Source organism: Cottoperca gobio, chromosome 12 (assembly GCF_900634415.1).
Source record: "Cottoperca gobio chromosome 12, fCotGob3.1, whole genome shotgun sequence".
In the NCBI taxonomy this organism is placed as follows: domain Eukaryota; kingdom Metazoa; phylum Chordata; class Actinopteri; order Perciformes; family Bovichtidae; genus Cottoperca; species Cottoperca gobio.
The window spans coordinates 14,667,709-14,679,567 of NC_041366.1; the positions used below are offsets into that span (position 1 = coordinate 14,667,709).

The 11,859-nt window shown below is 40.5% G+C and overlaps 1 protein-coding gene across 1 annotated transcript; it reads left to right on the forward strand.

Moving 5' to 3' along the window:
• The first annotated feature begins 608 nt into the window (after positions 1-608).
• On the forward strand, positions 609-9,334 carry tbx3a (T-box transcription factor 3a). Its single transcript, XM_029445354.1, has 7 exons — positions 609-1,556; positions 2,713-2,995; positions 3,516-3,662; positions 4,601-4,677; positions 5,143-5,300; positions 5,796-6,433; positions 7,502-9,334. Exons 1-7 carry the CDS (start codon positions 1,165-1,167, stop codon positions 7,946-7,948), a joined length of 2,142 nt encoding a protein of 713 aa, XP_029301214.1. The 5' UTR covers positions 609-1,164; the 3' UTR covers positions 7,949-9,334.
• The last annotated feature ends 2,525 nt before the right edge of the window (positions 9,335-11,859 follow it).

Sequence of the window (11,859 nt, forward strand, 5' to 3'; positions counted from 1 at the left end):
AATTATCCTAAATCATAGAATAAATATATATATGAATGAATAAAATTGTGTTCGCGATATTCTAAGCATAAGAACACGACTGTAGGGAAAGAGAAGGAAGTCAACAGCCCGACAGATCACAACATCTCGCCGACAAAGCCAGCCGGTTTCCCGGCTTGGCTCATCTGCTCTCTCCCCTTCGCTGGGTCTCACAGACCGACAGATAGCGCAACTTCTATAACGATGTTGACATATTCACACAACACTGACTGGGGCAGGGTGGTGTTTCACGGCAAAGCCCTTTTGAGTTTCCAAACACCTTTTTATAAGTCCGAAGTCTGTCCCCTCCACCCGACCTGTTAAAACCACGCCTACGCAGCCACACAATTGGTCCGAAAGCGTCAAAGAGCCAATCAAACGCAGCGCTGCTACTCGTAACATGCAACACATCCATACAGTATGAAGCCCTATGGGCCACAGAGGCGCTAGGAAAATCACGGAGCTGGGACCTTACCACCTCTCTCTCTCTCTCTCTCTGGCCGTCAGCGGACCCCTTTCTCTGCACACGTCTTTCTCTGAAATGAGTGTGTGCGTGAAAGAGAGAGGAGGAATAAAGTGTGTGTGTGCGTGTGAGGGTGCATGTCCGGAGCAAGTAAAGGCAGGGGGATTATTCGGCGCTATAGAAATATTTCAACACGTCGCCCTCGCTGCAGGACTGAAGCCAATAAGAAGGAACGCATTTTAACAGGAATGCCGATATTGTAAACAGCAGCAGAAGAGAAAGAATGCACTGCAGTCAATTAAGTGACTCACCCAAGTTGGTTTAATTCGACTAATGTCCGCAAGCCAGCGAGACACAGAAAGGTGTCCGATGCGCGTCAACCTCTGAAGAAAATCGGTCTCGCAGCACTTGTGAAGAATAATGGACAACATTTTTACATTTCTCTTTCCAGACTTTTGATCATAACGCAGCAAAAGACTGTAGAGCTTTCCCGACAACTTGTGAAAAAGAAGTGGATGCTTATTTCTGCAGAGCTGAAGGAGGACTTTCCAAAGCTTTTCAACTTCAGTTTCATTTTTACTCCTTTTTTATTTTGTATTCATTTGCTCCACTTGTGCGCAGGCTGTTGGTAGAAATATTGTTTCACATCCAACCAGTCGTCTACAGTTGTGGCCTGCAATTGGATGAACTTCCTGATGAGAGATCCAGTCATACAGGGATCAAGTATGGCATATCATCCGTTTTTACCTCACCGGGGTCCAGACTTTGCCATGAGTGCAATGCTGGGTCATCAGCCTCCTTTCTTCCCGGCTCTGGCTCTCCCCCACGGCGGCTCCCTCTCTCTGCCGGGTGCCCTGGGAAAGCCGATCATGGACCAGCTGATGGGAGTCACGGAGACCGGCCTCCACTTCTCTTCTCTGGGGCACCAGGCTGCGGCCGCCCACCTCAGGCCTATGAAGACTCTGGAGCCTGAGGAGGAGGTGGAAGACGACCCTAAAGTTCACCTGGAAGCCAAGGAGCTTTGGGAACTCTTCCACAAGAGAGGCACCGAGATGGTGATCACAAAATCCGGAAGGTGAAATAGATTTTTTTGTGTGTTCATCCAAAAATGTAATATATTATCTGACATGCAGAAGCCTGTTATGTGTATTGATGGAGGGATTTGTTATTTTACATAGACACATTAATAGATATATAGATATTTATATATATATATATATATATAATATATGCAATTTGGATTTATAGGTGTATCTCTAGATTTCCTCTGGGTGTTTCGTGCAACGCTCTCAAGCCTTTCTATTAGTCTAATGTATATTAAATCAATCTTAGATTGCAGTATATTTTTCTTACAATTGACATGTTTTACAACATTTATTACTCGATATGTTTTCACTACAAAATAAAAACATTAACCCCAAAAAATCCATAGATATATGTATTTTTTAGCTTGATAAGAAAAACTCAGAGGTAAAGTGAACATGTGCACACACATGTCTTTAATGATGAGGAATCAAATGTTAGCAGTAACATTATCTTTGTAAAAAATAAAAAGGGTTTTATCTGTTGTATTATTAATATTAAGCCTATAAATAACAATAGATTTCAACTTCACGGATCTGGAGATCTTCTCATAAACATTTGGCTTTCTTATAATCCTATTGTTGATTTTCTTTATGTCCAGTTAGTCAACACTTTACATTGACGGATTATTCCACTGAAATGTCAATTTAGAGTGTTTGAAGCTCTGAATAAATTATTATCGTCATCATCACTGTGCTATTATACAAAGATGGCTGCTTTAGTCTGTGTGTGTGTATAGGCCTTTCGAGGCTTTAAAAATCAAGACACAATCCAAACATTGCTGACGTGTCTCCACCCTAATCAAGATTAGTAGATAGTAGATATTAATAGTAGAAGAAGAATACTTATATTTGTTCACTTCACTTCTTATTCGCGGGGACACTTTTTCGGCTGAATTTGCTTTCTTTAGCAGATAAATTAAGAGCAGGCTGTAGGCTACTGCAAACTTATCAAAATGACACAACACACTTTTTTTATACTTCACTTTTTTTCAATACCAAATTTCACAATTCATGACAAACAAAAATCAGAAATATTTATTCATACTTTATTTTTCTGCATACTATTTAAGATGAAAATCATGTCTGATATTGTTGAATATCCACTAGCCTACATGAGTGCTTATCATTTATTTTCCCTTGTCACAGGCGAATGTTCCCCCCGTTCAAAGTGAGGTGCACTGGTCTGGACAAAAAGGCCAAATATATTCTCTTGATGGACATTGTTGCAGCCGACGACTGTAGATACAAATTTCATAACTCCCGCTGGATGGTGGCAGGGAAGGCCGACCCCGAAATGCCAAAGAGGATGTACATTCACCCGGACAGTCCGGCTACTGGTGAACAGTGGATGTCAAAAGTCGTCAATTTTCACAAACTCAAGCTGACAAACAACATCTCGGACAAGCATGGATTTGTAAGTTCAACAAATGTATGTCACCTTTTCTATTTACCAATTTACTATTTTATCAATCAAATGTGTTAATATGTTAATGTTTTTATTTGCAATGTGTGTTATTGAAGCACAGGAAGTCACGAGTCTAATAGTTATTCTTTTGTAGAAGATCTGACACGAGATAGAACATCATTTGAAAAAAAATAAAAATAAAATGATATTTGTCATTACCTTGAGATACTCTTTATTTTATATATGTATTACAATTATTAAGCAAGTTAACTAAGTCTATACCTGCATAGACACTCCAAGGTTTACCAGTTGTATTAACTGGATTGAATATTACACCATAAATAATTTCCATGATGGTTTTAAAATTATGTGCACATTTTTACAGCACATTATTATTACAAATGTAATTCCTCCTAATTACGTGACTTCTAATTTCAAATAAAAACATTTAAAGAAATTGATATGATATAAATTCTGTAACTATAACAAATGCTAGTGTAATTTCCATGGTGCGCTTATGTTTTTTTGTGATTGTGTGTTTCAGACCATACTTAACTCGATGCACAAATATCAGCCTCGATTTCACATCGTGAGGGCAAACGATATTCTCAAACTCCCGTACAGTACCTTCAGGACATACGTTTTTCCTGAAACGGATTTCATTGCTGTGACTGCATATCAAAATGACAAGGTAAGCACAATTATTGCTCATAGGCTTAAGGTTATGCCCGCAATATTTTTTCTCAAATACAGCTTGTACCATACCATTGCCCTGTCAGACGCGTTTTCCTCTCCGTCTTTCATGCTCTGCACCATTTTGTTGTCATAAAATATGAAAGACGTCATATTTGTTTGAGCCTGTGAGAGTGGAGTATCATAGTGTGTGGGTGAGGGGGTAGGGGGTGATGTTACGAGTAAGTGCCATATTCACCAGCCTGTGGTAGGAAAGTAATAATTCTGAGGAATGTTATACAGGTTGTGTCCCTTTTATTTAATCACGTGGAAAGGATTTGGCATAGACCCAGTCTCTCTCTCCCCCAGTCTCTCTCTCTCTCTCTCTCTCTCTCTCTGCGTGCGTGTGCATGTGTGTGTGAGTAAAACTAAAAGGGTTGGGGGTTGAGAAATGAGGAAGGCAAGAGAGACAACACTGTGCGGTTGAATGGAGAAAAAGAAAGAAAGGGGGAGCATTTTGGTTGTGTCAGGCTGTGCAGCATGGTAACATTTTATTCTCTGTGAGGCATACAAATAATAGAAATCATATCCTCAACTCGTTGATATTGTTGTGAAAACAAGCCCCCCCCCCCTCCCCTCCTCCCCCCACTTGCAGTGGGAAGTGTAGGAGTAAAGTTTTTCAAAAGTTTGAACAAAAAAGTTACACTCTCATGGTATATGAGCACACGATGACTCATGTGGTGCTCTTTGTGCGCGCGTTGTGTACCCTGCTTACGTATTTTGTTGTTTTTTTTCTGTGTTGTATCTGTTAAACCCAAAACAATATCCATGTATTGTAAACCCATATCTGCTGCTTAAGCTGCAATTGTATACAATAGAAAATGAGCATTTAATGATAACACTATAGGGAAGTGAAATTCAGCCGCTGATATGTACGTACATGTTTAATTATTTCAGATAACACAGCTGAAAATTGACCATAATCCATTTGCCAAAGGATTCCGTGACACAGGCAATGGGAGACGGGAAAAGAGGTAAGACAAGACGGAAAAGTGCATTTCGAAAGACAAAAAAAACACTTCAGATCTCGTTAGATTTACAGTGATCCCGGTGGATTAAGCCCCCGTCAAAGCTTCCTCATTAACCCGCAGGGAGTGTGGCTCTTCACAGTTTCTAATCAAATAGCTCAATAGATCAGAGTTCACAGTAAGTCTTATAGCACTGGTGTTAACAGAACAAGGAACAAGGTAGTGTTCAATGCAGTTGTTTTCGTTTTGCTAATTATTAGAAAAACGGGCCTGCTAAAGCAATAGCGCTGTAATGGATCTTGTATTGTAAACTGCAGCACAGGTAAGGTGAGTCAGCCCTATAGTCAGGAGCTCCATTATCTCAGGTTTTCAGTCTAAATAAGCTTCCACACCACTCATCCTGCTGCTGGTATTGTTTCTGACCTGAGAGCTGTGGTCGCTGCATATAATAACCTGGGTACTTGTGCACAGGAAACAGCTGGCTCTGCAATCCATGCGTTCATACGAGGAGCAGCAGAAAAAGGAGAACGGAGCTTCAGACGACTCCTCCGGAGAGCAGGCTTCTTTTAAGTGTTTCGGCCAGGCCTCGTCCCCTGCCGTGTCTACCGCGGGACCCCCACACCTGAAAGGTAAGCTGACAGACTCCACAAATCAGTCACAGCTCCGATCACAAGAGCCTGTGGCAAGTCGTAACAATTCTATTGTTGCAAGATTTTTTACAAGGCAATGTGTTAAAGAAGAGTATAGGTAAACTTACGGAATTCCCAGCCCATTAACACATGACTCTGCAGTGAGATTAACAGTAAAACATGAATATTCTCGCTAATTGTTGAGATGATTATCTGTCAAGCAAGATGCAGTCTACTCCAAAAGAAAGAGAGGGTAATGTACAAAAATCCACACGATATTACTTTGTAAAATGTAATGCTATCTCCTACAAAATGTGTACGCATAACAATGTTATTGGAAACAATAGGGCATTAATGTTAAAGATCATACTGGTCGCCAGTTTGGATTCCTTAAGTGCAAATACGTTCAGGTATATTTGTCATTCCACCTGTGAGATTCAAGGTGTACCAATCTGCAGAAAGTGAACTAATATCGTACTCCTCCTACTTTGGCAGATTTCTGCGACAGCGATGAGGACAGTGACGATGAGAGCAAAGATGGACACATCAAAGATGGTCCAGACTCCAACAAGATTTCTACGACTACGAAGGATGGGAAGGATCATGAGGCGAGCCCGGCTAAGGGGCACACCTTTAGTAACACTGACTCTACGAGGACCCGCGACAGCGGCCCTAGGACAGAGAAAAGCCAGGCAGACTCACGGCAGAGCCCCATCACCGTCATCTCCAGCACCACCCGCTCTGGAGAAGACCTCAAGAGCCCGAGCCTAGACCAACCCAAAACGGACGAGTGCAGGTCAATAAGCAAAGACAGTTTCATGCCTTTGACTGTTCAGACTGACAGCCCGCACATGGCCCACAGCCACTTTCCTAATTTTGGATTTCCAACAGGCCTAACAGGACAACAGTTTTTCAATCACCTTGGGAGTGCGCATCCGTTTCTCTTGCACCCCAGTCAGTTCAACATGGGCGGTGCATTCTCAAACATGGCAGGCATGGGGCCACTATTGGCAGCTGTGTCCACGGGAGGGGTTAGCGCCATGGACTCAGCTAGCATGGCATCACCTTCACAAAGCTTGACGGGAGCGCCAGGCCTGCCCTTTCATCTGCAGCAACATGTCTTGGCATCACAGGTAAAACCTGTTTTCTAAGGCATAGGCCTACTCTCAGCTTCGAGTGAAGCACATGTTGATTTGTAATGTATCGCAGACTGTAGGCATTGGAGGCCCATAAACCATAAGATTCAATATGTCCGATACTTAAATATCTTTAATGCTCTCGTCATCATTTCCATGTGTGTGTTTTTAATCATAACTTTGAGAGAGAAATAGAGAGTGCGTGTGCGCTTGTGTTTATGTTGTGTGATTGCCAAATGGGACAATATTCAAAGTAAAGTAGACAGCTGCATTTTGACTGATTAAGCGTTTAGAAACTACGGTTTATCTGTTTTCTCTTAGCATTGTTGTCATGGTTATACCAACTATCCTTCATTAAGAAAACACATTTGAAAGACAGACATTGCAACAGCTAGAGGTGTTAGGCAATCTTTTTGATATGAGCTCATTAAGTCTGTTTAGCCACAATGGCGAATATTAAAATGCCTCAGAGAAACAACATTATGGTTTAATAGACAACAGAGTTGTCTTTTTCCATTTATTGTCAAAGTTGTATAGCTGTAACTTATATTGCTTGATTTGTATTTGCATTTTAAATTCTTGAACAAGCGCCAAAGCTGTTTACTGGCTGGGGGTGAAGCTTTGCTGCATAATATTGTGTTAGGACTATAGATTTGTGAAAGCCTGTGTGAATGGAAGCATTGAAAACAGACAGACTGATTGTGTTTTGCCCAAATCAGATCCAAGTTTTGTAGTTCTTAAGCTAAGTGTCAGACAGCGTCATAACAACATCAGTTTGTATGAAAGCAAATGAATCTTGAGGACAGGGAAATAAAGAACTGCCCAGAACAGGCCACTTTAAATCTCTGTTTTTACGCATTTGTTCTACGACTTTAATCCAAAACATGCAGACTCAACAGACTGCTAAAATAGTTTATTAGGCCAATCATAGATTTTCTCCTCGTTTTTCCTCTATCCCGTATTTTGTTTTTGGCACATTTTGTGTTATTATAGTAGACATGAGTGTATTAGCTGTCTATAACTCCAGCTTTGTGGCTCACACTCAGTTTCTCCATTTCTCCACAGGGCCTTGCCATGTCTCCGTTTGGCAGTTTGTTCCCCTATCCGTACACGTACATGGCAGCAGCCGCAGCAGCCTCCTCCGCTGCCTCCTCCGCGGTGCACCGGCACCCTTTCCTGAACGCAGTGCGCCCCCGACTCAGGTACAGCCCTTACTCCCTCCCCATGACGGTACCGGACAGCACCCTGCTCACCACCGCCATGGCCTCCATGGCCAGCAGCGGAACCGAGTTAAAAGGAGACGGCACTGTCCCTGCCAGCCCCGTGTCTGGTATCACCCTGGATTCCACATCGGAGGTGACCAGTCACTCATCCACTATATCCTCCGGCTCTGTTTCCATGTCCCCAAAAACTTGCACGGAGAAAGACGCCGCCAACGAGCTGCAGAGCATCCAGCGCCTGGTCAGTGGACTCGACTCAAATCAGGACAGGCCACGGAGCGGGTCCCCATAGTTTCTCTTCTCTTTTCTCTCTTTTTTTTTAAACACACCACCTGCTTCTCGTTTCGTTGTTGTCATGAAAAGTGAAAAGTGTTGACGGTGATGAAGACATTGACAGTAGGAGGCCACCCTCGTAGATTCATGCAGGTTTTAAAAAGAAAAAAAACTTTAAAAAAACACGAACTGTTGGACGTTTTAGTTTCTGAAATGCACTTTGGTTAATACACATCTGATATGTATATTTTTCTCTTCTTTTTTTGTTAAATTAAACAACACTTTTATCCTGTCATTTGAATACCGTACAAGTATTGAAACTGAAAAGTTGGCATGGGTGTGACTTACAGATTTGGGAGAAGTTGCTGCTGTGTCCTGTCTCCTAACTTTATTGTACACGAGGAGAAATGTGTTTTAATATGCACTCTGAATTGATTTGACTTATTTGAATTCACTACCGTTTAACCTACCTTATAAAGACTGCTGTATTTTGTTGTACACTATTAATTGATCGATTGGCCAAATGTCGCATGCCCCCTAAAACCCTAACGAATGTTGTTTTAAAACTAAAAACTGAAACAAAAAGTATGAAAAACATTCTGTTTGGAATAGAATTAAAACACTCCCTTTGCTGAAGTTTCTTCTTGATTAGTTTTATCAATATTTTAAACAAATGTTTTTTACTTCACGCCTTTATGAAATCTGAACAGGCCTATAGACGTGACAAAACGATGGCCCAAACAAACGGGATTAAGCTCAAGTGGCCTACAGGCAAGGGGAAGCAAACATTTAAATATTCAAAAATAAAAAGGTAGTATTGATTAAAGGTGTACATAGGGATATATAAAATATTTATGTAATTATTTCATATTGTTATTTCGTGTAAATACAACGGAGTAGTTTGTTTCTAGGGATCTGTTCTTAATTTATTGTCGATATACCTGTGTAAAGATAGTTTGTGGGCTATTATCCTTTTGTTGCCATCTGCATTTATACCCTTCCTAAAATATGGACTTTATTCCTCCCCAAATATCCACTGAGCTATAGTTATTCACACTCATGTGCCATTGTCTTTTCATTTGTTGTCCCCGTGTGTGAAGTGCTACTGTTTAAAAACGAATGAAAAAGCGACAACGCACTGCACCAATGGCTTGAAAAAAATATATATTCTTTTCATGAGAAGAGCAAAATAAGTGTCGTTGACGTGTGAAAAAAGTGGACTATTTTTTTTTCTGTTATTAAAATACTTTGCGAACCTGATCGTACAAGTGCCGCATAATCGAAAATATGAAGGTCTCTTTTGTGTTTCTTAAGTTGTCAATGGGTTATGTTGTATTGGAGTTATGTCTAGTTTACAACATCGACATCGTGTTCTTGAAAGTTTCAATAAAATATTGAAATGCCATTTCTTAGTGTGTGTCCCTCGCTTTAACCTTACATATGAGAATTAGATACATTTGAATCAGCTGATTTAAGGCTGGCATTGTACACTATATCTTGTGAATAAAGCCGCCACCATGTTTCACCTCTCGGTTTTGAGAGGTGATGAAAGTGTCTTCCCGCTAACTCCACTTCAGTTAACTCATGTGGAGATATCCGTCTAAGCTTTGTTCAAAGAGTCCAATTAAGATAACACAGGGAGAAGCAAAGACCCTCTCAACTCCAGAGATCATACCTGGGATTCCTACCTGGACAAGGGGCTGCGCACTAGATCTTTTTTTTATTGGCGTCAAATGCAAGGTATTTAGTAGCATTTAGCCTTCTGCTAGAGTTCAAATTTATATTTCTTTTATCGTGATAATGGAAAGAAAAGAAAAAGAAAAATTCTGAAATGTATATTTCTAAATACAAGAAGCAATCTGACCAACATTTCCTTCTGAGGCGAGTTGTGTGGGGGGCATAAGGTTTATCACATTGACCAAAAAGGAATTTGAGGTCACCTAAAAGTATATTAGCATATATGCAGTTTTAAAAGTTTTGTTGCGGAGTGACAGCGTGACGCCTCGAGTGGATTTGACGTGTGTGGTGGGACTGCATCGCCTGCAGAAGAAGTGTTGCTGTGGGCCAGAGTGAAACCTGGAAAGACTATAAAGTTCCCTTGATTACCCTCTCTATTGCACCTCGAGTCATGAGTTTATCAACACCATATCTTTATTTGTATATTGTCTGGTTAATGTGTAGCAAGCCTGGCGCTAGTGATTAGGTGTATACATGACACAAGCTGTCTCAATTGGTCTGTCTTATTGCTCACCTGGCGCCCTCGATGAGCATATCTTCCATTTTATTGCACGGAAGGCGACAATGCGTCTGTAATCAATCCAAGAGACGACGCCCCCAAGCGGCTACTACGCCGGTTGATTTCACCGCACAGCGCAACAAACCAAAAGACAAATCCTGACTGATAAAAGACTGTCAACTCATACAACTACTGTACATTTTTTTTATGTACCTAATAATGTACTTAATATAGCTAATAAAAAGTGTGTAACTAATATGCTCCATGCAACTTTAGGCTCAAAACAGCCTCCAAACATATTTTAATTAGAAGAAGAGTGTTTGCTGGTCAACATTCCTGTGTGTATAATAGCCTGACAACTTTAAGTTGTGACACAAGGCCCTGAAATGATATGTGAAAGACACAGGAGGAGGAGGAGGAGGAGGAGGAGGAGAAGAAGAAGAAGAAGAAGAAGAAGAAGAAGAAGAAGAAGAAGAAGAAGAAGAAGAAGAAGAAGAAGAAGAAGAAGAAGAAGAAGAAGAAGAAGAAGAAGAAGAAACTCAGTCAGTCATTAAAAAATGTATTGTGTGCCAAACGTGCATTAACTGCCTTTGAGTTATGGCAACTGCTCCAACATAATAGCATGCACAGTAGGTTATGTTTCAAAATATAGACCTAGGCTTCTTATTATTACGACCTTATAATAAAGTACCCTACATTATTGGAAGTATAAAGCTTAAGGTCAAAACTAATATTTTGATCTGCTCACCTTCACGGTGTTAAAGTGGCCTCCGCTTGTTTCACGTTATTTATTTTGTTGAATATTTGCTGCTTCAGTTTTTGTCTCTGTTCCCCTGAAGCCAGTAAGGTTATGCCACAATATTACACTTTTTAAAATCCAGCGTCAAAACGCTTAATTTATGGCAACTGTGTCTGCTTGGTGATGGAAGACTGTGTGTGCTGCGTGGCCCTATACTCAAGAGGCTCGATGTTTAATGTTGTCCGGCCTCTATAACAGGTTGCTTTTATTCACGTGTCTGTCACGGGTCAGTTGCGCCATCTAGTGACAGTAAATCCTGAATGATTGGAATACAAGTTGTACTGCCCCCGTTTCTCTTATAAACTGTCCTGAAGTGTGACTGGGTCAGTTATCTGACAATATCTCAACGGATTGATACATGTATGTATACTGATACTAATACTTTGTGCAGTGCATACATATGCAGTGTTTTATATCGAAATAGGAAACTGATCTATGCATATATTTGAATATATGATCCATACTATTAAAAAGTAATAAACACATAATGAAGAAACAAAAGGCAATATACTATATCAATATAACGTTTTTTTTTTATTCAAACAGAGAATAAACTCCAAATGTACCCTGCCATATCAATAACCCTCATTACGTTATTATCTATGTGCTCTGCCGTGACGGTGTTAGTAGAGAGCTGCCTGCAGGTCTTGCAGAAGTAGAAGTGTCCATTACCAATTATCTATTTCTAAATAACTATCTCACTTAAAATTAAAATGTTAAACGTTGAAGAACGTATTGTGGCAAAATTTGCATCTTGTAATAGATGTTTTCTGTTTCATCAAGTTGCATTCCAAGAATGTGTTTCAACAGGATCTCTGATTTCAGATGCTGCTGAGTGCATCATAAATTACATATGGGGTAGTAGGTGTGTCTGTGTGTGTGTGTGTGTGTCTGT